General features: G+C 39.8%; 2 protein-coding genes across 5 annotated transcripts in view; one reads left to right on the plus strand and one right to left on the minus strand.

The window, feature by feature from the left end:
• Positions 1 to 699: 699 nt before the first annotated feature.
• anp32b (acidic (leucine-rich) nuclear phosphoprotein 32 family, member B) lies at positions 700 to 7,620 on the plus strand. 2 transcript variants are annotated; one of them, XM_019256071.2, is made up of 7 exons: positions 700 to 1,313; positions 4,443 to 4,592; positions 4,690 to 4,812; positions 5,409 to 5,595; positions 5,690 to 5,814; positions 5,895 to 5,961; positions 7,366 to 7,620. In XM_019256071.2, the coding sequence occupies exons 1-7, from the start codon at positions 1,260 to 1,262 to the stop codon at positions 7,443 to 7,445; spliced, it is 786 nt and encodes a 261-aa protein (XP_019111616.1). In that variant the 5' UTR covers positions 700 to 1,259; the 3' UTR covers positions 7,446 to 7,620. The 2 variants fall into 2 exon arrangements, with proteins under 2 accessions (XP_019111616.1, XP_019111615.1); XM_019256070.2 differs by having other exon boundaries at positions 704 to 1,313; positions 7,363 to 7,620.
• Positions 7,621 to 14,624: 7,004 nt separating this feature from the next.
• Positions 14,625 to 27,097, minus strand: part of coro2aa (coronin 2Aa) — a 41,217-nt gene continuing 28,744 nt past the window's right edge. For all 3 annotated transcript variants that reach the window (XM_027283176.1, XM_010753968.3, XM_010753970.3), the window contains 10 exons: positions 23,667 to 23,783; positions 23,171 to 23,320; positions 22,201 to 22,380; positions 21,334 to 21,450; positions 19,245 to 19,349; positions 19,062 to 19,158; positions 17,919 to 18,031; positions 17,702 to 17,792; positions 16,391 to 16,650; positions 14,625 to 15,699 (listed from right to left, as the gene is read on the minus strand). In XM_027283176.1, the coding sequence (XP_027138977.1) occupies positions 15,562 to 15,699; positions 16,391 to 16,650; positions 17,702 to 17,792; positions 17,919 to 18,031; positions 19,062 to 19,158; positions 19,245 to 19,349; positions 21,334 to 21,450; positions 22,201 to 22,380; positions 23,171 to 23,320; positions 23,667 to 23,783 (1,368 nt within the window). In that variant the 3' untranslated portion in view covers positions 14,625 to 15,561. The remainder of the gene's footprint in view (positions 15,700 to 16,390; positions 16,651 to 17,701; positions 17,793 to 17,918; positions 18,032 to 19,061; positions 19,159 to 19,244; positions 19,350 to 21,333; positions 21,451 to 22,200; positions 22,381 to 23,170; positions 23,321 to 23,666; positions 23,784 to 27,097) is intronic.

Raw genomic sequence — 27,097 nt, forward strand, 5'->3', positions numbered from 1 at the left:
TTATCAGCATTACCGTTACAGCCAAGAGCAGAAAAGGCTGTCATTCACTCACACATACACACACACACACCCCTACTGTTGCACAATGAAACTCAAGTTTGAGGAATGCCAAAGCAGATATTACAGTGCCATCTTCTGGCGTGCTTTTTCAACTACCAAACACTGATTTAATAACAGTTTATATGCATATATTCTTTGCATATGACTCACACAAAGGGGAATATAGACTATTTTAGATAATGTGCCAAGAATTGTGGATTATATTCTGGAGCGTATGTGCATCTGTGTTAACTCTTTACTACTTTAACATAAATACATAAATTTGACTTTAAAAAAACAAGAATATAATTGTTTATTTTTACATTTTAATTTAGATATATATATATTTTTTAAAACAATTCATGCTCAGTAGACTTCTTCTTCTTCAGGGCTCTGGCAGCTCAGGAAGTAAAGGGGGGTGGGGTTTAGTGGGGGTGCCCTACTCCACATATGCATATACAATGCTCTCTTTACTGCAAACCAAACACACCCCTCCTTTCTGGCAGTGTGTCCCAAAACGGTTAAAAAGAATCTTTAACATTTTACGAAGCAAAAAGCACAAACACAATTTATCCATTTATGCACTTTATTGATTCAAGAAATACAAATTTACAACAACAAAAGGAAGAGGTGTGTGTTTTTCTTTTTGTTTTTTTGCTGTTGCTTTGTTGGGGCAACAGGTTTTGAGTCACATCATATAAAACAATAACATTAAATATGTCCAAAGGTGGGGATTGTTTTTAAAGCTGTGCAACTTTATTAAGTTAAGCTGATAAACAAAGTTCACCATATGACCTACTTTATCGAAATGCTGTTTTTTGTATTGTTTTTTATTTAAAAAGGCACATTGTGCACACGTGTTGTGCTTTCCTTTCATGTATAAACACACACAGATATATATATGTTTTTGTTAAATAGTACAGTAGTTCGCTTGCAGGAATAAATTGCACCATAGCACCGTGTCGGGGCAGCGTCATGTTTTGTGACTGCAATGCCTTTGTGGAGGCGATGGGCGGTTCTGGACGCAGATGGCGCTGTTGAACATATATTTTGTTTCAGTCCCGTTTCCCTCCATGGTTTCTCCTCTCTCCGACTAACTTAGCGTTTGGCTCAGTTCATTATACAGTCCTATATTCTCCCTCCATTAGGGCATCTCTGCCTTTGGACTGAAGATCCCACCAAAACCCAAGAGAGAAAAGTTTAACTTTCATAGGGGCAAGATGGACATGAAAAAGAGGATCCACTTGGAGCTAAGAAACAGGACACCGTCTGATGTGAGTCGTGCTTTTTTTTTTTTTTTTTTAAAAACCAACCCTTTAGTTTTCTGGCTAGCCCTTATGCTAGCCCAAGCTTGCTACTTTTTCTGCTTTGCGAGTGACCTGTGTGGCTAACGTAATGGTGACCACATGGGCTTTTAGATTATGTTTCTCGTTTATAATAGGGCGGAAAACAGTCGCACAACAACAAGCTTAATCATTTATACTGCTCTGGATTGGGCGTATAGGGGCAACGAGACGAGAGGGGAGAAGAAAAAAAAAGCTATATTCAATCGTTACTTTGAAAACGGCGATTCCTCCAGCTCTTGCTTGGCATTATTGCAGTGCTTTAACCGTTTCGCAGCCTCCTTTTGGTCAGTGGTGCACACACACACGATTCAAGCTCGACTTCCACCGTTTGTGGCACATTTGCTAAACTTCTTTTAACGCTGGTTATATGAGGAGATTTTCCCCCCTTCCTGCGCCGCGTTTGGCATTCACAGACTGCTATATTTTATACAGACCTTGGAAGCCATGTTTGATGCTAGCATAACTGCTAAAAAAAAAGGGGCGCTTTTTTTTTAATATATATATGTATTTTACAAATGTGTTTTTTTTAAACAACTCCAAAAGGCGTACGTGCAAAAATATAAATAAAATAAATACAGTTTGGCGGCGTTAAACGTGGCTATCGCCAAGCACGACTTATACATATATATCTTGTATTTTTTTTTTTTAAACGTTAATATCAAATGGCCAGATTCAGCAGCGACAACAAAAAAAACAGTCACTTGATTCACGAGTCATCCATACCTTTTTTTTTTTAACCGTTTAAACGTTTAAGCCCGCCGTTAACTCCGACCCCCAGTTTGATATTTGCAACAAACTATATCGCCTTGTGTGTTTCTTTTTTTAAAAACAAAAGCCATGTTCGTTGGAAGTTTAACACAGGGGAAAAAAAAGGGAGTGTGCAGCGGTTAATTCCCCTTAAAAAAATATAGCCCCGCACACTTTGTCCAACAAACACGTTGCACCCCCTTTTTTCTATTAAAAAAAAATAACATTGCACACTTATTTAATGATGATCAGATGATTCACACAGCAGCCAACCTAACTTCGTATTTTTGTTCCCGCCATATTACCCCCCCTCCTCCTCCTCCTTCTTTCGCTTTACACTGCTGTTACACAAAAAAAGGCAACATCTAAACTCGCATAATAAAAAAAACAAACAACACAGCTTCACCTTCGTGTTATTGTTATAAAGCTAACCGGTTTATATAAAAGTATAGCGAGTAAAACTGATCGATTTGTCGGGACCAACGGCTTCATTAAACCGGAGCCTTTGCTTGAATGACACGGAGATCCGGTGCACCGCGCTTGATGCGTGGGCAGCCTCCCCCCTCCTCAAAAAAAAAAAAACTACGACGGTCGGCGGTTTTCCCCGAATAAAACTAGATTTAACATCGACTGTAGCTTCGTTAATGTGTAAAAAACAGAAAACAAGCGACAATTACTATGTCTTAACGCTTTTTTCAGCCGTTGGAAGTGTTCAGAGAACTGCATACTGTATCTCAGGGATCGCCATGTTGTCATTCTGTCGTCTTTGAAGCTCTGGGAGAAAGGAACTGTCTCCATCTTTGTTTTTTTTTTTTTTTTTTTTTTTTTTCCTCGACTAAATTTCCGTTCATATATTTCCTTTCGCCACTTCGACGTGAAAACGATGCAGTAAAAACACCCTTTTTTGTTTTTGCGAAACAAAACTTGGCAATAATCGGTCGCACGACAAAGAATATTCCACCAAAATGAAAACGGTTTGAGCGAGAGAGAGAAAAGAGAAAGTCTTTACTAACGGTTGGATTCGCAATCCTTCCCGTTGCTGTTGGGTTGGCTAATGGCGGCAGACTCTGTAGCTGCTCCTCTGCCGCACGGCAGCGTTTAAAAGGGGCAATGGCTAGCCTGTAGCAACCTAGCTCACAAAAATCATTGCATTTGTCATTAGTGACTGCATCAGCAGGCCGCGGGGAAGCTGCTGTTTCTTTTTTTGTTGTTGTTGCTCCTCATTTGTGAAGAAGACAAATCAATTCATTACAACCGGCTGAATTCAGTGATTCAAAGTGTGTTTTTTAGACGAGAGACACGGTGTCCATTTTGGTGTTTTTTAACTTGAGAAGTGAGCTTTGACGTTTGACAACAACTTTTTTTTTTTTTTTTTGAATTGCGCAACCAGTGTTAGCTTTTAACGGACTCAAACTAACTCCGCCTTCAGACTTGTTTTTCTAATATTTTACAGCAACTACAAAAAAATGTATTTTTTAATCTTTTTTTTTTTTTTTTTACACAAAGTAAAGGCAACAACAACAACACCTCCACCCTCTCCTAATAAACACCTTTTCTGGTTGTGTTGTTTATCAGCTTATTGTTTTGTTTGAGAATAACATTAGATTAGATATACTTTATTACTTTATTTATCCCACCATGGGGAAATTTGTGCAAAAAGTGTAGCATACACTACAGAATTAGAAAAAAGTAGAAAAGGCAAAACAATAAACAGACAGAAATATCTATAACCTACACAATAAACACAAAAAAAAACCTTCAAAACATACAAGTACTGAGGATAAATTAAAATCTGAGGAAGTAAAGGCAACAACAACAACACCCCCACCCTCTCATAATAAACACCTTTTCTGCTTGTTTTGTTTATCAGCTTATTGTTTTGTTTGAGAATAACATTAGATTAGATTAGTTATACTTTATTACTTTATTCATCCCACCGCGTAACAAGTGTAAAAAGTGTAGCATACACTACAGAATTAGAAAAAAGTAGAAAAGGCAAAACAATAAACAGACAGAAATATCTATAACCTACACAATAAACACAAAAAACAATAAACCTTTAAAACAGACAAGTACTGAGGATGAATTAAAATCTGAGGAAGTAAAGGCAACAACAACAACATCCCCCCTCCCTAATAAACACCTTTTCTGGTTGTGTTGTTTATCAGCTTATTGTTTTTGTTTGAGAATATTATGAATTTAGTTTTAGACTTAATTATAATTATGAATCAGTAGTGATTATAGTTACATTAAATGCATAAACACGTGGAGATTTAAGTTGTTTTTTTAATGTGATTTTGCATATTTCAGGTACGAGAACTTGTCCTTGACAATTGTCGATCGGTTGAAGGAAAAATCGAAGGCCTCACAGCTGAGTTTGTCAACCTGGAGTTCCTCAGTTTGATAAATGTTGGCTTAATCTCAGTCTCCAACCTGCCTAAACTAGGAAAACTCAAAAAGGTAAAAACCTTCATACTTCCCTCATTCACACATCTGAATTGTTAGTTGAAAGTGTCAGCTGCACTCACACACATTTCCTCTTTCTTTTATCTTTCAGCTGGAGTTGAGTGACAACAGAATCAGTGGCGGCCTTGATGTTTTAGCAGAGAAACTACCCAACCTTACACATCTAAACCTGAGTGGCAACAAATTGAAAGACATCAGCACATTGGAACCATTGGTATGCACTCACTACGCACACACACACCCATCAGCATGCTTACAAAATGTGTATGTCATTGAGGTCAGTGCAGACACTGTGCTTATCTCATGCTAATGCAGAATGTGTTTTAATTTGACAGAGCAGTTTGAATATTTATACAAAATCTTGCTGCATTAATGTAAACGTGATTACAGTTTATACTCAACAGCAGCACATGTGTTTATGAATTTCCAATAACAGAACACATTTGAGCCAGTTACACACAGGATTCTTCTAGTTAGGGTGCAATAAAATAATGTGTTTTCAAGAAAATCAGATCAGAAATTTGAACTTTATTACCAAAATAAACAAATACAAAAGTCTTTTTGTGTAATACAGAACATTAAGTGTTAAAGTAGTACATCAGATTGTAGGGGAAATCCTCCATATAGCGTCTAAATACAACCACAGATCTTAAAAGCATAACCAGATCTACTGATCTTTTTATAGGCAATATCACCTAACCTTATTCACCACATACACACACTGGCATGCAGTATCCTTAACTCAAGACATGACAGCTGTTCAAGCAACAGTTTCTCATCACAGTACTTCGCTTGCATCTTATTTCACAGAAAAAGCTGGATAACCTGAAGAGTTTGGACCTGTTCAACTGTGAAGTGACAAACCTGAATGACTACAGAGAGAGCGTGTTCAAACTGCTGCCCCAGCTCACCTACCTGGATGGTTACGACATGGAGGATAGGGAAGCCTCTGACTCTGACGGAGAGGTAGACGGAGTAGATGACGATGAAGATGAAGGTGAGGAGTTCTGCTGTGATGATCTCACTTTGGTTACAGCGTGACTTCGCTTAGTTTGCAGCTGACCGATTTGTTGTTGTTGTTTGTATCGCAGAGGGAGAGGAGGAGGAAGACGAGGACGGAGAGGAGGAGGACTTTGATGAGGAAGACGACGATGAGGAGGACGAAGAGGAGGTAGAAGGAGAAGAGGACGATGATGAGGTCAGCGGAGAAGATGAGGTAAACCAACAAACAAAAGCTTTGTCTTAGTGTTCAGGTGAATTATTTCTGTTTTAACCTGCAAATATCTGTTCACCAAGGAGGAAGATTTCGGCCAGGATGGCGAGGTTGATGAAGAAGATGAGGATGATGATGATGATGATGACGGTATGTACCATTTCATTAGTTTGAAAAAAGTTACTCCTTCAGATTTAAGTCTGTAATTGTTGCATGAATTCATCTTATTCTTCAAATCTTCCTTTTTGTGTACTCTAAGTATTAAAAGGGAGAGTGCAAAGTGATTACACACAGTATCTTATTGCCTTTTATGTTAAATTGTGGCGTGTGTGGACAAAGGTCAGTAGTAAAATGTACTTAAACTGCAGTCACAAAGCAGTTTTATTGTTAATGGAAATGTAGGATGGCCTAGTGAGGACAGAGATCTTCAGATTTAACAGTTTATATGTACACGAGCTGCAGATCTGAGTAAAACATGTACATGTACGTATGTTTGCGGATGCCAATTTGATAAAGCCTAATACAACTTGACACCAGGAATAATAGGTACAGAAGCCAAGAAGGGCCATGCTTGGAATAAAAATGTGTTTATCTTGAGAAATTAGTTGTGATCTGGAGATAATCAACTCATTATCACAAAAAAAAAAGGTTGTTGCTCTCGTGTTTATCAGACATCAGAGTGTTATCGCAGCAGACACATGACTTCTTGACAAGTGTAGCTACCGATTTAAAAGATACGAGATCCGAAAATGTGCTGCATCGAAACAAAATCACACATTCATGCCTCGACTTAATGTTCATTTATAAACCCTCCTCTCTGGTCATGACGGTGATCTTAAAGGCTGAAATCAGGTGTGATTAAATGAAATTAACTCTCTGTTCTCGTGAGAAAACACGCTTCGTTATGTCCAGATAACGAAATAATTAACAACTGCGTGGTCGTTCCATAAACACGACACCTGCTGGTGGTTCTGTTTACAGTGGACGCTTTATGCAGGAGAGTTCACAAAGTTCACAGGGTCGTATCCATTAATCCACTCATAATACAACTGAAATAAGACATCATACTTGACTAGTTACAAGTAAAAAATGATATAAGAACTTCAATCGAAAGATTAAAACAACTGTGGAAGGAGAGAAGGGCTGTTTAAATCCTGAAAAATGTCAATACTGGAGATGCATATCTGACACTGTTTATTTTGAGCTGCTAATCGTGTAACATTATAACGCGTAGGGGACAGCAAAACATGATAGTGACCATTCTTAAACACTGCACACGCTCCCAGAGATCACACTGGAGGTAGATAATGTTAAAATAAGTTCAATGAAGTCGTTTATATTCAATAAATGTTAAAAATCTGTTATGGCAAGGTATTCCTGACACAAACAGTATTATATATGTAAAAGAAAAATCCTGTATAATGTGAGTCCTGCATGACTGAGCCTGGTTGTTGTTGTTTCGAAATATTCCCTTTTTATATTCACTGTGTTGCTAAGATTGAAGTTTTGTGGTCTTGGCACCCCTGACACGGATTTCCTCTTTGCCCCCAGAAGCAGACGCCGGCAGAGGCGAGAAGAGAAAGCGAGACCCAGAGGATGAGGACGACGACGACGACGACGAAGACGACGATTAAGAGCAAAACTGAGAGCCTACCGAGTTACCCTTCCTCTCCCACAAACCCGAACGTCCACCACCCTCCTACAACTCGCACCGCCTTTGTAATCCACGTCTACCCCACCACCACCACACCCAACCCACCCAGCCCTACCCAGCCCTGCCTCCCCCCCCCCCAGCTCTGAGCTCTTTTTATGGGGCAAGACTGTACCGGATGGGTGGGCCAAGTGGAGCTGCCCTCCCCCCTTCTTTTTTTTTTTTTTTTTTTTTTCCTCTTCGCCTCCTCCTGCCCCCGTCCCCATGGAACTGAGAGCCACCCAACACCCTCCACCTCACCCACCCCACGGCCCCGAGGTTCTCAGGCAGCCCAGCACTCAGCATTCCACAATTTCACTGTCAATCCCTCTTTATGTATTCCCGTGTGAGGACTTTGGGACTGGTATCTAGTTTTGGGTCTGTGCTTTTAATATTTTGTTGGATTAATTATTTTTTGTTGTTGGGTTTATTATTTCTCATTTTTTGTCTTTTTTTTTTTTTTTTCTGTTCCTTATTTTTCCCAATAAAATTATTGCTATAGCAGCTGTGCAACCAGCGAGCCATGATTTTTAGTGTGGCCGCCTGTTGCACAAATCAAGGTTGTAGCTACATTTTTACTTTCTGTATGACAAAAAAAAAAAAAACTTTGTAAATAAAATGTTAACATTTTGTGCTTTTCTCTCGTCCTGCGTCGCTTTTCTGGTGTCCCAAACGTACCGTACAGGGATGAAACGATGGCTGTATGGTCCATTTTTCCTCATCCACCTCTGCAGTTAAGCTCTCGTGTTCTCTGCACTGATGTCGACTGTATACAGTCCACAAAAAAGCCTTTGTGTCTAGTCTTAAATAAGATAGGGTTGTTTTTTTTATCTTGATACAAAACTCACATGCCAATTTGTATGTGGAAGTAGCGGTTGCTGTAATCATTACTCCTCCATATTTTCCACAAGGAGACCCTTTGCTGTTGAGAACAATGTGAAAGATGGCACCTTAGCAGTCTGAGATAATTAAATCAAGTATCTTCCAAAGCCTTTTTCATATAAAAAACATCTCTCTTGGAAGATTTCCACTTGATTTGGCAACAACTGGTGACTTTGTCCCTCATCTCTTACATTGGACTAAGTAGGAAGGCATCTCATGGCCATTGTGGAGTGGAAATATGAGCACAGCAGCTATTTTTTTGGGCTTGATAAACCCTTCAACAAAACGATGTCTACTTGGGACCCCTCGTCACAGGCTGCGTATGTCTATTATAAGCTGTGAGCAGTCGAATCTTTCCTGGTTGTTTCGTTTGAATAACTTTTATAGGGCAGAAGAGGAAACAGTGGAGGATTTTACAAGAATAAAAGAAAATAAATTTTGTATATAGCAAAAAATATATATGGTATGTGGGTTTTATTTCTTCCCTATCGTTGTCATCACTGATCCCGCCTTATCCTTGTGATTTCAGGTAGTTTACAGCGATCAGTAACTTAATAATGAATGCACGTATGAGCATGTGAGTACTGTTTTCAGACAGACCTGAAAAAAATATGTGTAGCACGTCATGCCGCTGGTCTGTAATGCCTTTATTTTTAACATTAAGCCAAAAAATAGCAACTGAACTCTATTACTGTATTTTTGAGAAACAATAATTTGTTTTTTTGAGTTTGTGGCTGCTGATCGTCTCCAGGCTTCATGTTTGAATTTTAAACACAAGCTAGATGATCATGTACACATGAAAAATGTTGACGGTCCACATGTTGCAGCCTCCTGGACTCTAATAATTAAACATACATTTTTTTATATAATTATAAAATTATTAAATAATAAAACTCAAATAATTAACAGTTATCTGAGGGTTACAGGAGCTGTAAGCAGGGCTGCTGTTTTTGCAACAGAAATATAGTCAACTGTGTTATTCATTTGTTCGTGCAACTGACTGAAATGTATTTTACTTCCATTTATTATTTTTGGCAGGACAATATTCAATTCTGTTAGAGAAAAGAGACAAAGGGACTTCCCAGAAATATTTAATTATGTTTTGTGTGATTCATATTTCGTTTTTTAAATGTTTCAGAAACAATATTTAAAGAAAGGAACAAAACCCTTTTCAGTTTTTACTAAACAAACTAAACACATTTAACAGACAACTAACATATATGTACTTATGAACTGAGATGATGTGCTGTAGAAGGCATGAGGGTTGAGGGATAAAAGGATGGAGGGATGAGGGTTGAAGATTGAAGAGTTGAGAGTCGGTGGATGGAGGGATGAAGGTTGAAGGATGAGGAGATGAGGCTAGTGCAATGAAGGGATGAGGGTTGACATGAGAGATGAGGGTCAAGGGATGAAAGGATGAGGGTTGAGGGATGATTGACGAAGGATGAAGGGATGGGGGTCAAGGGATGAAGGCATGAAGCCCAGGGATGAATGGATAAAGGTTGGGGACTGAAGGGATGAGGGTCAAGAGATAAAGGGATGAAGGGATCAGGGTTGAGAGATGAAGGGTAGGTGGATGAAGGGATGAGGGATAGAGGAGTTTGGGATGAGAGGAGACATCGGGGTCGTTGATTGATGGAGTTCAGAGATCGACCGGTGTCGGCTTGAGGTGGGAAGACAGAAAGGAACTGGCAAGGAGGTGAGACTCTCATTGTCTCTTTGTTGCTTTACATATTATGGTTCTTGTGTTTGAATGAAAGAGTGAAGAAAAAAAGGAGAGAGGAGGAGAGACGGGATGGGATGTGAAAACTGAGTCATAGGGGGAGTGAACGGACACTGAAGGTGTGCTCAAGTTTCAAGTGTTCAAAGCGTGGTCCTTGTCCCTGAGACTCATTATAATATTTGTTATATTCACAATAAAAGCATTAAAATACAGGCACAGTGAGGCTCATATGAACCCAGCAACAACCCTTTAATGAAACGGTTTATTAAATCAGACACTGAAAGCTACAGTCGACTCTGCAGCCACATTATTGCTCCAGTATAAAGTAAAGAGATGTGCATGCTTTAATACCGAGACGTCTCTGGAATGGACCGATGTTGTTCTCATTTGGCTTGTTGTTTTCTAAGATCCTGGTATTGGCCACATTCATAACAGAGCAACAGAATGATGATGGTCTATTACAAGTTTCACCACAGCAAAGCAATCACCACTGTTCTAAAGATTTATGAAGAAACAACTTCCCTTCTCCACTCCACACTTCTTATTATTAGTAATTTGTAATAATGTATGACATTATACTCTGTTTGCAGCTGCACAAGCACAAGCAAGCCACTGATTGACACAAGGTGGTACCACAAATATCCACAAATAAGTATGAGTGGATACTTGTTGATCTAACTGGCAGTGAAGGCATTATTTTGTTGTATTACTGTCATACAAATATTGAATTCATTCATCAATTTAAAGGGTTACTCCAGCAATTAGTATTCCAACTGAATGAAGCTGGTGAGAGAAAGAGAGGTCAAAATATCCTGACTTTAGTCTGTAGTACGGTCTAAAATGCTACATTCCTACATTTCCCATAATGCAACCAATAACATATTTTCTTGTTAGACCCTCCCTAACTAGTTACAGCCAAGTGGCAACTTCCATGGCTGTGAAGTGAAGCCAGCGTGGAAGACTGCAGTACTTTGAACAGCCACTTGAGGCCGGATACAGAACAAGTCATTCTCCATAAGCTCCCATGTTAAAATGTCCAACTTCACAGCAGAAATAAACATTTTTGTGCAGCCTGGTACAAAAAACAGCTTTGGTCTCTATAGCTAATTTCAACGTTCAACTGTACTGCCATTACAGGTGGCTTCAGGTTTTTTAGATACGAATTGTCTATAATTAATGAAAATAATATCCAATTAAATTCAGTTAAGTCAAATTAATAGAGGTACACCATTTAAAATATATAATTGATCTGATGTTATATATCATAATGTCTTTTTTGTTGATTTAATAGTGAACACTGTGGGTTCACAGGTGGTGAAATGGGGCGACGGTAAAGCAAGTGAGAGGAGAATACTGCTATTAACTGTTCAGCCAGTATAAAACAGTGCTGAAAGAACAGCAGCTGCTTTTATCTTTTTGCGAGCATTGAATTCCCAAGCGAACCAATGATTGTTCTTTCAATGCACAATTTTGGCAGATGCTTAAACAGTCCTTTTTCATTTGCATCAACTTCAGAGAGGCAGAAATAGTACACAAATAAAATCATGTCTTTGGATGAGGATGAAAAATCTATTTGACTAAATGCTCTAAGACAGAAAAAAAATGGAAGTACAACCCAACAACAGTCACTTTAAACCGTTGTGATGTGAACAAGCTAAACCAGTCAAAATCAGCCTTTGAGCAAGTCGACTGGCCGACTGTAAAAACAGCAGCACATTGTGGGAATGTGTTGAGACTAACCAATAGCCGCGGTGGTTAGAGTTGGCTGGGCATTGCTGCTCCTGGACAAAAAAAGTCAGCCAGAAAATGAAGCTGTGCTAGAACTGTCCTACCAGAGGTCAAAAGGTTCACAATTGTATTGAGGCCAGTGTGTCTGTATGTGTGCGGATTGGTGTGGCAGTTTCCATGTGTTACATCTTTGACAAGTGGCCAAAACCTAGAAAGCCAAATCTAGACAATCATCGCGGTGCTTGTGCCTCTGACTACATACTGTAAATACAGGCATGCATGGTAGTTTGTACTATATCCGACCGGTTATCTTAGGTAACAACTACATTATTTCCATTGCATATTTACATGCCAATCAGAAAGCTGTTTAAGTTTGTTGGGTGAAAAGAAACAGGTCAAAGTTGACTGTCCCAAATGAGTCTGAAAGCAACAAATATGTGAAACCTGTCTGGGTGCACTGTGGCCCTGAGGGAAAACAGATTGCTATATGTCATTAAGATGGACTTCACCAAGTGTTCGGCATAAATATGTGTATATTTCATAGTTATTATCATAGATAAGCATGTAAAAACAAACAAAACATTAAGAAGTACCCTGTCACACCCTGCTGAGTTCACTTCTGTTCCACTAGCCTCGTCTCACTGGGAATTTCTATCCATCCATCCATTTTCTGTGAATCTTAATCCTACCAGGATAGGGCGGAGCTGGGAGAGAGGCAAGGTACACCCTGAATGAAGTCGCCATCTTCATCACGGAAAAGACACATGGGACACCTACAGACAATTTAGATTCGCCACTTAAAGGTCCAGTGTGTAGGATTTAGTGGCATCTAGTGGTGTAGTTGGTGACTGCAATCAACTGAATGCGTTTGCCTCACACACCTTCCAAGGTGGTGTAAAATTATATATGCAAAAAGGCTTTTCTAGAGCTAGTTTGTCTGTTCTGGGCTACTGTAGAAACATGGTGGCCTCCATGGAGGAGGACCTGCTCCCTCCTGTAGATAAAAAGCTCAATCGAAGCTCATGAAATAAAACAATTCTTATTTTCCGGTGATTGTAGACATTCACATTAAATTCTATTCCTGCTATATTCTGTGCATAGAGCCCTCCAATCTCCACACAGCCCCAGCCGGGATTCAAACACTGCATCATGAACAACTCCTCTCACCTCCTGCATGAAACTGTGGAGGCTTTAAACAGCTGCTTCAGCAACAGACTGATAATCCCACCATGTAAGAAGGAGATCTACCACGGGTCCTTCATTCCAACAGCTGTCAGACTCTTTAACACCAGCATGACTTCATGACTTTCTTCTAGAGATTTCTTATTTATGAATCAGTTCTTATCCACCTTGTGTATACAAGCTGCTGTGACAACTGAATTTACCCAGTCTGGGATCATTATCTTGTCTTGTATAGTTTAGTGTTGCTGTCCTGAGAGAACCAAATTTCTTGACTCTTCATGAGCTCGGGAAAACAGCTTGTTTTCTTGTTCGTGTTGTGACAATGCAAAAGTAACGAAAGGTGTCAGGGAAATGTAGTAAACAATACAATACTTAACACTTCACCAGCCACTGTCAGAAATGAATATTATCTTATATATTACATTTACTGGAAAATCTGTTACACTTATAATGAAAAACTCTATAATTAACGAATATCAACCAGTCTGTTTTTCTATAATCCAGTTAATTAAATAATGACACATCAATAAATGTGATATCCCTCCCTAATACAGCTGACAGTGATGATATAAAATATTGTGGGAAAATCTCTGACAGCAGACAAATCTCACAATATCTCCTTTCTACCTCTCACTATCTCACATCAGAGCTATGAGGTGCTCAAATTTTACTATCCACGACAGGAGCAGATGACCCTTCAGCTTAAAATACAAGCAGAAACTCCAATATCATGTTACAAAGAGACAGAAAAGAGAAATACAAGGACCGGCCACTTCATTAGGTAGACCTGTACAGACTTATGTGATCCAATACAACAGCTACTGCAGTAGGTGCTGCATTATACTGAAAGGTGTTTCTAATGTATGGAAGTGGATTGCTGCCACACCCGAAACATAAAAAATATCAGTATCACGTTATGATATCAAATATTCATCATATTCATCTCATTAAAACATGATCATTTATTGTTATAACGTGATTTTTTTCACAAAGCGTGATAGGTTTGTATGTTTGAATGAGGAAAGGTGTGCGGAGTGCAGATAGTGAGGAATATGGCTCATTTACATGACTTGATTAAAGTTGTATTTCATGCTGGGGTTGAGGCATGGCGAGATTCTGTTGTCACTGTGCACAGCGGATGATACTGTGATAAGTATGCATACATTAAAGAGGATTTTAAAATGAATAGGGCTGTACAGGAGGAATAAAAAACAGTCGGACCTGCTGGAGCTAGCATTCTTTCTCATTGATCAGCTGGAGGGACACCAAAGACTGCATGGGTCCTCTTCAACCCCCCTCCACCTGAGACCAACTTATCACGTTACAACATGAAACCTTTCACATTTTAACAATATAAATTATAAGCAATAAGCTTCCATACTAATGTATGTATAGTGGCCACTCAATATAATGCAGTCCAGTTTAAAACTGCCGACAACATCAACAGAAACTGAAACATTATAAGCTTTGTAAAAGTACAATTCATGTTAGATTTGTCATATTGTATCGCACTGGATCGTTCAAGTGTACCTAATAAAGTGGCCGGTCGATGTATATTCAAGCTTTAAATCTAGTGGATCACAAGCTGACCCAGAGGTGGAACAGGACTGCGGCTCTACAATGGCTTTTTAATAGTTTCTTCACAGTGACTCCACGTCATGACGTCCATTTTCAAAACAGTTTGCGTGCTGTATCCCCCCCCAAAAAAAAATTACAATTACGAATTCAAGTACTTGATTAAATGGTATTTTCTTTGACTGTAAAAAATAAATATAAAAATTAAGATCAAAGCTGCTACATGGCATCAGTTACAGAATTGGCGTACACGATATCTGTTGCCAATTTTCCAGTCATTCAAAAAAATAAAAACAAAAATGCAGCTCAATGGATCGCATGAACACAGCGGGGGGGTTGTCATTTTTTGTCATTCATTAGATCATTCTCATTCAAGCACGCATACATTAAAACACCACATCTCCACTTACAGTAGTTTAAATATTGGGGGGGAAAAGAAACCAAAAACAATCACCAAGCATAGAAAGTAAATCCAACGTTATCGTACAATCACACAGGATGTCTGTGCCTACCCTGCAACAACGTTCAGACAACACACAGACAACCACATCATTCAGTCGTGACAGGCGCAAACATCCTTTTATCTCTCTGCTACAAAGAGAATGATAAAAAAAAAGGTAAAAATTACAATAAACTTGCATAGCTGTGAAGCGTACAAAAGAATTATGGTAACGTTCGATAGGTGCAAAGAGTTTTAAAACATGTTACAGCTGGGTAAGACTCAGTGTTTGAGTGTATTTACATGAACAAAGAATATGTGCACCTCGTGACAGACTGATAGATTCAGAGAAAAAAAAGTTTCAAATTACCCCTGTGCAGTGAGTGTTGGGTGGAGGTGGAGGTGGAGGTGATGGGGGGCTCATTAAAAGATAAAAGCGGACCCTAAGAAGAGTGTGGCGATTTAAAAATGGGGTTTGTACAGTAATGCATGTGTTCCCACGAGGCGGTGACTCTGCAGGTCGGGTAAGTCTTAAAGTGAGCTCGGACTCTGGGAGTTTTTGATGTTTTTAATCTCGAGCTCCAGCTGTTTGACGCGCACGTCCCTCTGGTTGAGGAGCTCCCTCAGCCGTCGGATCTCCTCCTGCTGCTTGTGGAACTTCAGACGAAGCTGTGGACGAACACATGAACACATATTAGTGTATCATTTTTAATACTTTTCAGTTTGAATTTAGTCACTTAAATCTCCTGAAACAGTTTCCTCTAAGTGCCCGGCTGCCATAATCAGGATCGGAGAAGCTATGAGTTGATGTTATTGACAATAATTAATAATAACAAAAAACAGTGGGTAAGTATTGGCTTTTTTGCCTCTCAGTCCACATAGACTCTGCATTATTTGTGCTGAATGTAACCGCTGTGAAACAATCAGGAAATAACTTTTTATTTCACTGACTAACCGGCTTTATCGAAGCTGGCACTCCCTCTGTCTCTCAACCATCGCTCACTTTCTTAAACCATAGGACACATTCTTGTTCTGTCTGAATGTGCCCTTAACATTCAGATTAAAGAAAATTGTCTGTATGCAGCCTGACAGGACTCAAAAATATATAAAGAAGAATCAATTTTCTTTATTTAAATGTTGTGGTTACACAAATGAAAACACTTTTTTATGAACTGAGTATCGTTTTCAGGGTTAGTGCGATAATGATACAGAAATTTAGTCCACATTCAAATCGAATTATTCTGTCGGCGTGTAAACCACAAAGATCGATTTAATCGTAGTGTGTTAATGTATAATTGACTGGATTGTGAAAATAATCTGCATATCTAAAACCGGGATATAAACTCAAATCATTCAGTACCTCGTTCTCCGTCATAGGGGGAGAGCAAAGTGCGAGCTCTTCTCCGTTGCTGAAGGGTGTCCGACTCCTGTCGTCTGCTCTAAGGCTGCCGTCCTCGTTGCCGTCTTTGGTTCCCAGTTGACCCTGAATGTACGCCAGCTGCAGCATGCCCGGTCTGTTCTGAGACCTGCGGCTGTCCAGCGAGTTTCCCATCCCTTTGGTCATCTCTGAATACGACTCTTCTACTTGACTTCCAGGCTTCAGAGACATGAGCAGTGGGCCTAGATGACAAAAGTTATAAATTAAACTACCTGACAGGATATAAAACACCATGACCAGGTACTTATAAAAGGGCAAAATAATCTTCTTGTATTTATATTTTATCCAAAGCGACTTAGAAACAAGGGAAACAATCATGGTACAGGGTGACAAGGACATGTTAGTGCAGCAATAAGTCGCATAGAGTAAAGGGACAGTTGTAGAGGCGGATAGATTTAACATGTCCTGTTGTTGGTAGTACATGTACTGCTACTTCTCTCTGAAGAGCTGCGTCTTCAGACGTTTGTTGAGGGTACAGAGGGACGCCCCTGATCTTGTAGGAACTGGTAGGAGGTTCCACCAACGGGAAAAGTTTGGATCACCCTGAGCGTACGGTGGCAGAGCCGGGCATTGCTCAGTGGAGGAGCGCAACGGTCAGGAAATAACACATGCCTGTATAAGGGTATTCAAGTAACTGGGTGCAGAACCAGAGACTAGTTTGTAGGCAAACATTAGCGGTTTTAATTTAATGCAGGCGGCTGCAAGTAGCCGGTGGAGCTTGCTGAGCTGCAGGGTAACGTGACCTTTTGGGTTGATTGAAGACCAGGCACACCGCCGCGTTGTGGATCATCTTAAGGGTCTCACTGTGCAGTCTGCGAGGCTTGTCAGGAGGGCGTTACAGTAATCGAGTAGCGAGATGACCACAGCCTGTGTCAGGAGTTGGGTAGTATGTTCATTTTTTTACATGTTGTTAAGTGCGAAGCAGTATGACCGGGCAACGTGGTCAGAGAAGTTTCTCGCTACCCTGGTAACGGCGAAAGATAGGGAGTCACTTTTGTCAAGAGTAAACAATTCGACGTATTTAACATCAATATGTTTATGCTACATGACATTGTGACAACATTGTGGTATTGATTTTACCGGTGTCACTCTACTCTACTTTGAACCCTGATTGTGTTTTAGCGTGGAGCAGTTCACCACCAGCCTTTCACAATAATCAGTAAGAGAAGACCTGCAAATCCCGGAGCACCTCACCAACATATACAAATGTCACACACACACATTAATTCTGACCTTTATCAATGCCGCTGAGCCACTCCTCTGCAGTCAAAGCAGGTTTGTTACCAGCCGTCATTGGATAGATGTCTTCTTGGTATGACTCCGACTGGAAACACACAGACACACACACAGTATATTCATATGGAGGTACAGACACAAATTACATGAGATGAAACTAGATGCATTCTTTTATATCTGCTGGTGTTTGAGGTTGGTGTAAGTCGACTCTCACCCTGCGGGGTACGATCATGGAAAGAGGCTCAATTAAGCTCTTGATTGTCACCAGTTTGTAGAACCTGAACACCTCGCAGGAGCTCACATCCAGACCTCTCTTTGGCATCACACCTGAAGGAAGTCACACACACCAAGACAGTTTTACACAGGAAGCACACCTTATACATGCTATACATAAAATATCTTCTGTTGTACTTGCACTAATGGAGTGCTGACTGATGAAGATGAGGTAGAAATGTAAGAGAAAATCAAGACAAGACAAAGCTGTAGATGTACTGTAACCTCATCACGGTTTGACAAGTAGGACTATAATAAAACTATAAAAGTCCTTTAACAAGCACATACACAGTATGTTCATATAGTAAAGAAATGATTAGGTGCCAATGCAGAACAAAAGCCACCCTGAGCACAGATTCATGAGCAGTAAAAAGGGTTTTTGACCGGCCTATATTCAAGTAAATGTGCTATTTTAGATCATTAGAGCCTTGCATTGAATTTAGATACAAAATGACTGGAGGCTTTGTTATATTTTTTGCACTGCTGGACCTTAAAGATATAAGAGACAATATTTTTTAAAGTTTCAAAATAAAATGCTCTATATACAAGACCACAAAGGAGGTTCCTCGATAACTCAAAGAAACCGACGCACCCCGATCTCAGTTTTAAAATCATTCTTCATTGTAACCAGTCAAGGTTTAAGAGTCTAATCTATAAATACTTATATCACATGCTGATGTACCTTTTTATAGCATTAACAGTTTGAGGGAGGACTACATAATGCTAGTTTCCAGCATTTGTGTTTTTCGCTTTTCAGTTCATTCACACACTGTCCTTGTCTTGACTTTTGAAAATCTTCAACATGTGTGTTAGTCTGCAGGGTTCAGCTCATGCCGAGTGTCACTTCACGTGATCTACAACTTTGCTTTCATCAGCTGGTTTGGCTATTCAAATATTGCAGGCTTATTTGCACAGCAGCTTTGCTTACAGGTGCAAGAGAGTCAGCACCGCCAGAAGGCAGGCAGAGTTTCTATAGAGTGATCAACTGCCACGTATTATACACATTTAAGTGAGGAAATGTACAACGTATGTGCATATGCATATAGTACCAATGTGTTGGGTGTGTTTGTGTGTGTTTTCTTACCGAATCCTTTCTGAGGTAGGAGCGAGCGGTAGTCTGCTAGGTAGTGTATGTATGGTTTTTCTGAGCTGATCTCATAATACCTCATATTTCCATCACCCTGACGGAGACAACAGAAGTATTTGTAACAATAATACCACATGTAGGTTGTGTTAATGTAAGGATTAGTTGCTTTTAGAGATTTACCTTTCCAGCAACGTAGAGCATGTGTGTGTCAGGGTCGTAGAAAGGAAAAATGACTCCTGAAGAACCGTCCAGGTTTTCTTGTAACAAAGGCACAGACAGATCGTCCTGCAGACACACACAGAAGATCGGAAGCAAACATTTAAGCATTAGTAAAAATCACTCTGCAGAGCTGTATTAAAAATCATTGAGTGCTCGATCCCTAATCCGGCCATAATCTTCCACACACAATACACTCTCTCATGTCAAAACACACCGGCCTGCCACACCGACTGTTATTACAGACTAACAGGTGTGATTGATCGGAGGATCGAGAACTGGATCTATTTTAACACAGTGGGTTCTTCATGTGTGGTGAGTGTTTGTCCATCGATCTGTCCACTAGATGGCAGAGTTGTGTGTGAGAGAGGAGGAGCAGCTCAGACTGTCAGGATGTGAAGAGCTTTTGTGCTTTTATTTTTGTTTTACTGTGGGATTCACACATGAGATCGCCTGGAGCAAAGACTGATGAACCAATGAGTTGTTCAACTTATTTTCACATCGTTTATCGTGTCCAAAATATTCAACTTTCCTCCCTCACTCAATCTGTATCTTACCTTTCTATATTTATTTCAGTACTCAGCGGTGTTCTCCTGTTTTTACAAGGCCACCAAGACCTCTCCTGATAAGATAATAAGCTCCACATACTTTTTTATTATTATTATGAATTCTCTATTATTGTGACACTGCTTCATTTTTGTTGCTGCTGACTTCGTTTGCTTCCTATGTTGATTGTTTACATGGGCCTCTGTAGTCAAGGCAAATCCTGTATATTATTATTTTTTGTTAAACTTAATAAAATAACCACAATAACTTTCTCTAGTTAAAGGAACAGTGTGTAGGATGGTATCAAGTGATGTATTTGCTTATTGCATGCCTCTTTGCTTCACCCTCTCCTTCTTAGCATGAAAGAGAAACTATAAGGCTGCGAGACATGCAAATATTCTCATTTTCAGGTGATTATTCATTAATGAATATTGTCATTTTATATTCCACCTCAGCTATATTATGCAAACAGAGCCCCCTAAATCTTACACATCCATAACTGTAGAGACTTTCACTTCAGGTTCTGGTCGTCTAACATCCATCTGTGCTCTTTCTGTCCTTTGGGGTTGAATAAAATTACTTCATACAGGTGTTTTCTATCTTTCTTTCTATCCTTATCTGTTCCTGTCACTGTTCCAACTCTTTAATCTTGTATATAAACCTGTGTCAGTCCCTGCTTTGCTTTAAATCGATCATAATCAATTAAACGCTCTTTCATTTACTGGTTGCAGTTTCTCGGTTGTGAGGACTTGCTGCTCTTCGTTGACATATCTGAATAGAAAACTGAACATCCCTTTCAGCTGTGGTACAATGGGTATTTTTTCGTATTATCTGACATTTTATTGATAATGGTTAACAGATAAATTCGGAAAACAACTCGCAGATGAGTGAAAATAATTGTTAGTTGAAGTCGTGCTTATTTGTCGTGGGGAAAAGTGAATAAACCTTCATAAATAAAGAGGACGGGAAACAAATTCAGTAACTAATAAATGTAAATTTTGTGTGTATTGACCTCACATCACATATGTCAACAATTTAAATTTACAATATGTTTAAAAGCACAAGAGAGTAGAGAACATCAGTGTTTGTTTGAAACACTGTCTGTGTTGTGTGTGTTTTTAATGGACTCCGAGTCTGACAATAAAGTTGAACTTACTGAACTGAACTTAAGGAAGGAAATAAAGTAACACAACTTCTTCATGGGAACAGCACAAAACGATCCAAACTCAAAGGCCCACTTTCTACCTTTTTCAAAGTGATCTCATGGTCTTCATCACTGAATGGAGCCGGTTCAAGTGTCATCACGTGACCTAAAAGTGTCACACTTCAGTCACCTGATAACAAGTGACCATATACGTCATCATATGAACCGGACGTCCGCGTACCGACACCTGATCCGGCTCCATTCGGTGATTAATACAGCACAGAAAAAAGCGAGTAAGTAGGCCTTTGAGGGGAGATTACTTTAGCACAAAACACTTGTAGTGCTGTCAGCTGTTGCTCTCACCAGATCCCACAGAGCCATCTGTCGATCATTCCAACGTGAAGTGCCTGTTGTGAGGAGCATCTTCAGGTTACCCAGGATCAGCACCTTGCCGGCTTTGTGCGTCTTGCAGTTGGCTTCCTGTGAACACACGACACAACATACATCAGTCAAAGCATACTAAACATTTGGCATGTACAATATTAGACTTGTAAAACTCATATAACAAGATATAAGGCTAACACTAACAGCTGAACACTAGATCATTGTGATGTAATGTTTCTCTTTACGTCCACGTGAACGCGTTTGGCAGATGAAGGTAGTGAAAGCAGACGAATGTAAAGTGTGTGAATCACTGGCGGGTGACCCCAGAGGTCTGTGAAGTTATGCTCAGCCCAGAGGTGTCAGTTTTGGCTGTGTGGTGCTGGATGAGTGCCTGGGCTGGGAGGGAGGGAAGGAGCAGGCAACTCTCATTTATATAATAATAACTGGGATGCTAATACATATTATTTTAACAGATTTAAGCCAGATTTTATGATAATACATATCCAAAAGTTGTGTTTTCAGACCAGAAAGAGACGTTGTTTTATTGCAGTTTAAAATAAATTAGGTTCTTTTGCAAAAAGTACATTTTAAAAAATGTTAATTATAAGAAAAAAATGCATAATTAGTCCATAAAACTAACTTTAAAAACAATAATTGGTCCAGGTACAGTGTTTAGGCTACAAATTGTATTTTTAATATCTAAAATAAACATAATACATAGATATTATAACTAAAAAACAGAAAAAATAAAAGACGTGATACCGGCTTGCAGAATTTTAACTGCCTTTCAAAATAAGAGCACAGTTTTACAGACAGAAATGTTTAAAAAGACACACAAAGTGTTACCTGAAGTATGTTTCCTGAGCGTGGCTCCATGAGTCGGACCTTCCTGTCCTTGCAAGTGGTGGCGAAGAGGCTGCCATCTGTGTTGAAAGACATGGAGAGGACGACGTCCGTGTGGTGGCTGATTGTTCGCACGGGGTTCTTTATCACCTGCTCGGGACAGTCCAGGTTCCAGATCATCACCTGCAGATGTCAAGACACACACACACACCCAGAAATACACACCACACATTAAGCAATCAATGGAGTGACAGTTTTAACATTTCTATTGATATCTCGCTTGGTGTTTGGCTGTTAGCAAAATCATGTGTACAGCTGTCCATATTTACCACAGTGATATTGCAAAATGGAAACGCTAAAATGCACAATTCCAATTTCAACCTGATGTTTGATTTATTAATTATAAAAGTTTTAGACTGACAATAAGTTTAATCTTGCTAAATAAATAAAATTCCACTATTGTTGTGTGCAACATATGTTTTTATATCAGATCTAAAAGTGGTTCCAGTTTCTTCTTTCGTTCTGACTCGACTTCACTCCGCTCTCGATATTAAAAACAGGATATGCTTGAAGCAAAATAGCTGTTATGAATGTGTCTGATCACGTCTGAAGGCGAACATGTTTATAACTGTTTGCACACTCAAAGGTGTGGCGAAAGCACTTCTGTCATAAAGAGAGGGGGATGCAATGCATCATGCAAACAGACGGCACTTTCAATCTTTCCTCAGAGGCGTTACATGGTGTTGCACACTCGCATGCGAAAAGGCCAAAGCAGCAACAATCAGAGCGTTGCAGAAAATTCTTGAGTGACCTTTATCATGATTTGTTAATAAGAACAAGGCTTTTACAGACAGCTGTGACCTGTTTGGCTGCATTGTAATACATAATCACTTACAGTATATCTCACAGTAAGTCCTCAGCTCTGTAGTTTCTTTGCGGCTGTGTTAAGGTCAGTGTGCATATGTTGTGTTACCTGGTAGTCGTAGGCCGTACTGAAGAGGATGTTCTTAGCAGTCGGGTGCCACTCAATGAGGCCCACTCTGCGGCTGTGACCCTGGAGCTCTTTCCATGGTACTGTAATGTTCTTCAGAACGCCATGTGGAGGGATTTCCCACACTTTCACCTGTGGACACACACCAAATTAACAAAAACACACACAAAAACAGACATCTCTAAATCTATGAAACAAAGTCACACAGCCCCAGGACACACTTTGTACACAGAAAAGGAGAAAGAGAAAGGACGAGTCAACAGGTTTTGCCTCCTTAAGACTATTTTTACAGAGATGTGTTTTTAGCCTCTCAGATATGTCAGAGCTGAGGAATGTGTGGAATGACTTCTTGTTCTTCTTGAAGGCTGAACGTCAAAGGCAATAAAATTATCTCCCTGCCGCTACATGCTCATATACCAGGGGGAATTGATAACACATCGGTGGAACCATTTTGAAAATGTACTCGCTGCGTACAGACCGTCGTGTCCTCGGAGCAGGAGGCGATGCAGTAGTCGTTGAATGGATTCCACTTGACGTCTAACACGTTGCCTCTGTGGCCCGATACCCTGGGGTGGTGTGGGTCCACTTTACCTGTCTGATACACAAACACGCAAAAATAAAACATATTAACTACCTAATGGTTATTACTGGGTTCAAGGAATAGCTTGGCATTTTGAGAAAATGCTTATTTCCTTTGATTGACACCACTCTCATGTCTGTACGGTAAATATGTAGCATCAGGCAGGAAACAGCTAGTTCAACGCTGTTTACTTAACTTCTAAAACTCATCATTACCATCTTATATCTACTTTGTTTAAGCTGTGCAAAAATCTAAGTTTTAACATCGTTATGTGCCAGACTATTTCTTGGCAAGGAGCAGCCCTTTCCTCACTGGTTTCCTGGCAACTTTATGTTAAATTAGTCAAATTGGCTCGTGGCTCCGTCTACATGTTTACCGCACAGACATGACAGAGGTACTAACATTCTTCTAACTTTTGGCAAGGAGGTAAGCAGGCGTATTTCCTAAAATATAACTGTCTGCTGTTCTCTTGCAGTTTTTAAACTCTCTGTAGAGCTTCTATTGCTCTATGGAGTGTTTATTAGCACATAACCTTAATATAACGTTATCATAACATCACTATATGTTAATATGCACAAGCAAAATCCAGCATCTTGCCATACAAGGCATAATAGTATATACTTGTCTTGAACTACTACTGTACAGTATACTACTGGGTTTGATCACTGTACAGTGTTCATATATTCAATGCATGGTATAATATACATTCTCATTTTATTGAATTTTACTTCCTAACTACTTCCCTTTTCATCACGATTTATGTGACTTGGCTACTGTAACAAGTTTCCCACTTGGATCAATAAACTAATCAATCTGCAAAGATCTAACTGTGACTGCATGCATACTGCAACTCTGTAAAGAAACACCACAAACTACACACCTTTCAGGAATTAAGATAAATAACACAGTTTTTAATCATCTTTGTATAACTGAGTTTTATCTACCAGGATTTCATTTTCTCAGACTGTGTAGAATCAAATCTGTTTTAAAAAAAAACAGCACAGCTGGAGTTTTTAGACTTCCACGTAGACACAAGTTTTTTTCCTTTTAGTGGACACAAACAGGATTTGGACCGTTATCTAATCAGAAAGAGTTTTTTGAGAGAGTCCCAGCTAAAATATCAAAATTAACATAGATATACAAGGACATACAGTAAATAGAGAGGCATGGAGTAAGAAAAAGTGAATAAAACAACTGCATTTACACACTGCAGTCCTCTGACTGTCCTTTAAGGTCATATCCTGGAAATCATTTAAGGCGACTACTGTCTGTAATTTTAGATTTTTGCTGCCCACAATGAAAGGTCTTTTGCCGACCTCTGTACACAGGCCTTGGTCAGGAAAAGTGCAGGGAGTCCTGGAGACTGCAGGATACAGTTTGACCTTGGTAATAATGGCCTACAAACCACTTCACCAGCTCCTGAGGGAAATATCTGGGTCTTTAGCTGCTAAAATGCTTCACTGTTGTTTGGTAGCTGGACAGGTAGCATGCGGTGAATTTAAAAGGTGTCTGCTCAGCTGCAGGGTGACTGAGCAAAAACAGTGAAAGTTCTGACCCATTAAAACCAAGAAAATGAGCTAAATGGCAATAAAAGAGTTGAGTGATGATTATCCGGGGGTTCATCACTTCAAATAACCCCTTTCACATGACGTCTAGTGATTTAGTTACTTGTTTAAAGAGCATTTGTACTCCTATAGCACTATCAGATTATGTAAGAAAATCGATACAGGATATAGTATTCTTTGTTTCATGCATTCCTCTCCTCTGTCTTAGTTGGAGATTCAGGTTTGTTATGCCAGTAGTCTAATGTTTAATGTAGACTCAAGTAAATATGCAGATATTTGGTAAGCTCACTCCTTCACCAGGCATCATTCGCCGCCGATGATCCACGTCTTTGCTGAATTTTTAGATTAGCCAGAAGGCAGAAGAAGCAGGACTACACCACAACGTATACTCTGTCCATTCTTTATCTTGTCAGCGCTCCACAGCATCAGTTTTTTGGCTGTTTTATTCTAACCGATGCTGACTCAAGTGACACCGCTTGAGGCGATTTATCAGACTTCACACAGCTTCTTCAGAAGCCCGAAAAAATACTTGATAAACCTTTTAGGTAAGAGGACGTGTCGCCATGTGCAGGTTAGGACAAGTATTCCAGCTTGCAAGCAGTCGAAGTCTTCTTGACGTTAATGTGAAACGACTCAAACTGAAGATAAAATGTTCGTGACACACACTCTGGTATTCACTGATCCTGTTACAAGGGAAAAGGTCTTACTTAAGATTTTCTGCCTCGACACGACTTCTAATTATGCCGTTGGTGCGAACAGAACCCTGAAATGACACACACACCTGCAGGCTAGATTACTGCGCAGGTAAGATGTGTTTGGAACATGGGTATGATGTAACCATTGTCTGAGCTTCCAGCTAAACCAAACACACGCACAAATAAGTCGAACAGAGCACTTCTGTTCTTGTGTTTGTGTCTGTTAACTGCTTTCTGCAAATGCACACGGACGGGAGGTGGAGGCGGCCGGCGAGGGGGGGTTGAAGTTTCACCACTTTGGAGACAATGAAAGGCGGGGAGAAGAGTGGGGTCAACAGATGAGTTATGTCATTCCTAAGCTCCTATGCAATTCCTGTCCATGCCAGGAGGGTGGTGATAATTCACCGAGACGATTTAGAAAGATGGAGACAGCCGGAGAGAGGAAGAGAGGAGGGAGAGGTGTTCAGCTTGATGAATCGCTATACTGCAGGGACTGTAAATTTAACCAGCACACGAGTGAGGAGTTCATTTGAGAGATCACTATTGTTTCTGATAACACCAGTGGATGTGATAATGTGTATAAATAATGTCTGCATGAGTGTTGATTAATCACATCTACGCTGAGGTTGGTGAGGGAGATAAGACGGAATAATAAGGAGGGACCACATGCAATGTTTAGGTTGTAGTGACTGGGCTGCCGGAGGGGGTTTCCTGGTATTTAGATATACTTTTGGCTCCACTGCTGCTGTCCTATTTATAATCTGAGAGCAGAGCTGTCTTTTCCAGGTGTGCTGTGAGCCCCAGAGCAACGACAGACCGTGAACGATGTTCAACAGTCAGCAGAGAAAATTGCCCAACAGAGATAAGTTTGAATATTTGTCAAGTATTTTTTTAAAAAGGGGAAACTTTCTGCTCCATCTCATCTTTTTTTGAACTGAAATGCCACCATGAAAGCAGAAAACTGTCCCAAAATGTCAGCTGACACTTTGCTCAAAACTAATTTGAGTTATGAGAGAAATTTTGTTTGATTTATCCTGTCCGAATTAAGTGGCAACCTGGGTAGCTGTGA

The sequence above is a fragment of the Larimichthys crocea genome, chromosome X, assembly GCF_000972845.2.
Source record: "Larimichthys crocea isolate SSNF chromosome X, L_crocea_2.0, whole genome shotgun sequence".
Classification (NCBI taxonomy): domain Eukaryota; kingdom Metazoa; phylum Chordata; class Actinopteri; family Sciaenidae; genus Larimichthys; species Larimichthys crocea.

Coding starts and splice junctions, on each gene's coding strand:
- anp32b (XM_019256070.2), top strand. CDS start 1,260: ATGGACATGAAAAAGAGGATCCACTTGGAGCTAAGAAACAGGACACCG. Junction 1,314..4,442: donor GAAACAGGACACCGTCTGAT/GTGAGTCGTGCT, acceptor TGCATATTTCAG/GTACGAGAACTTGTCCTTGA. Junction 4,593..4,689: donor AACTAGGAAAACTCAAAAAG/GTAAAAACCTTC, acceptor TTTATCTTTCAG/CTGGAGTTGAGTGACAACAG.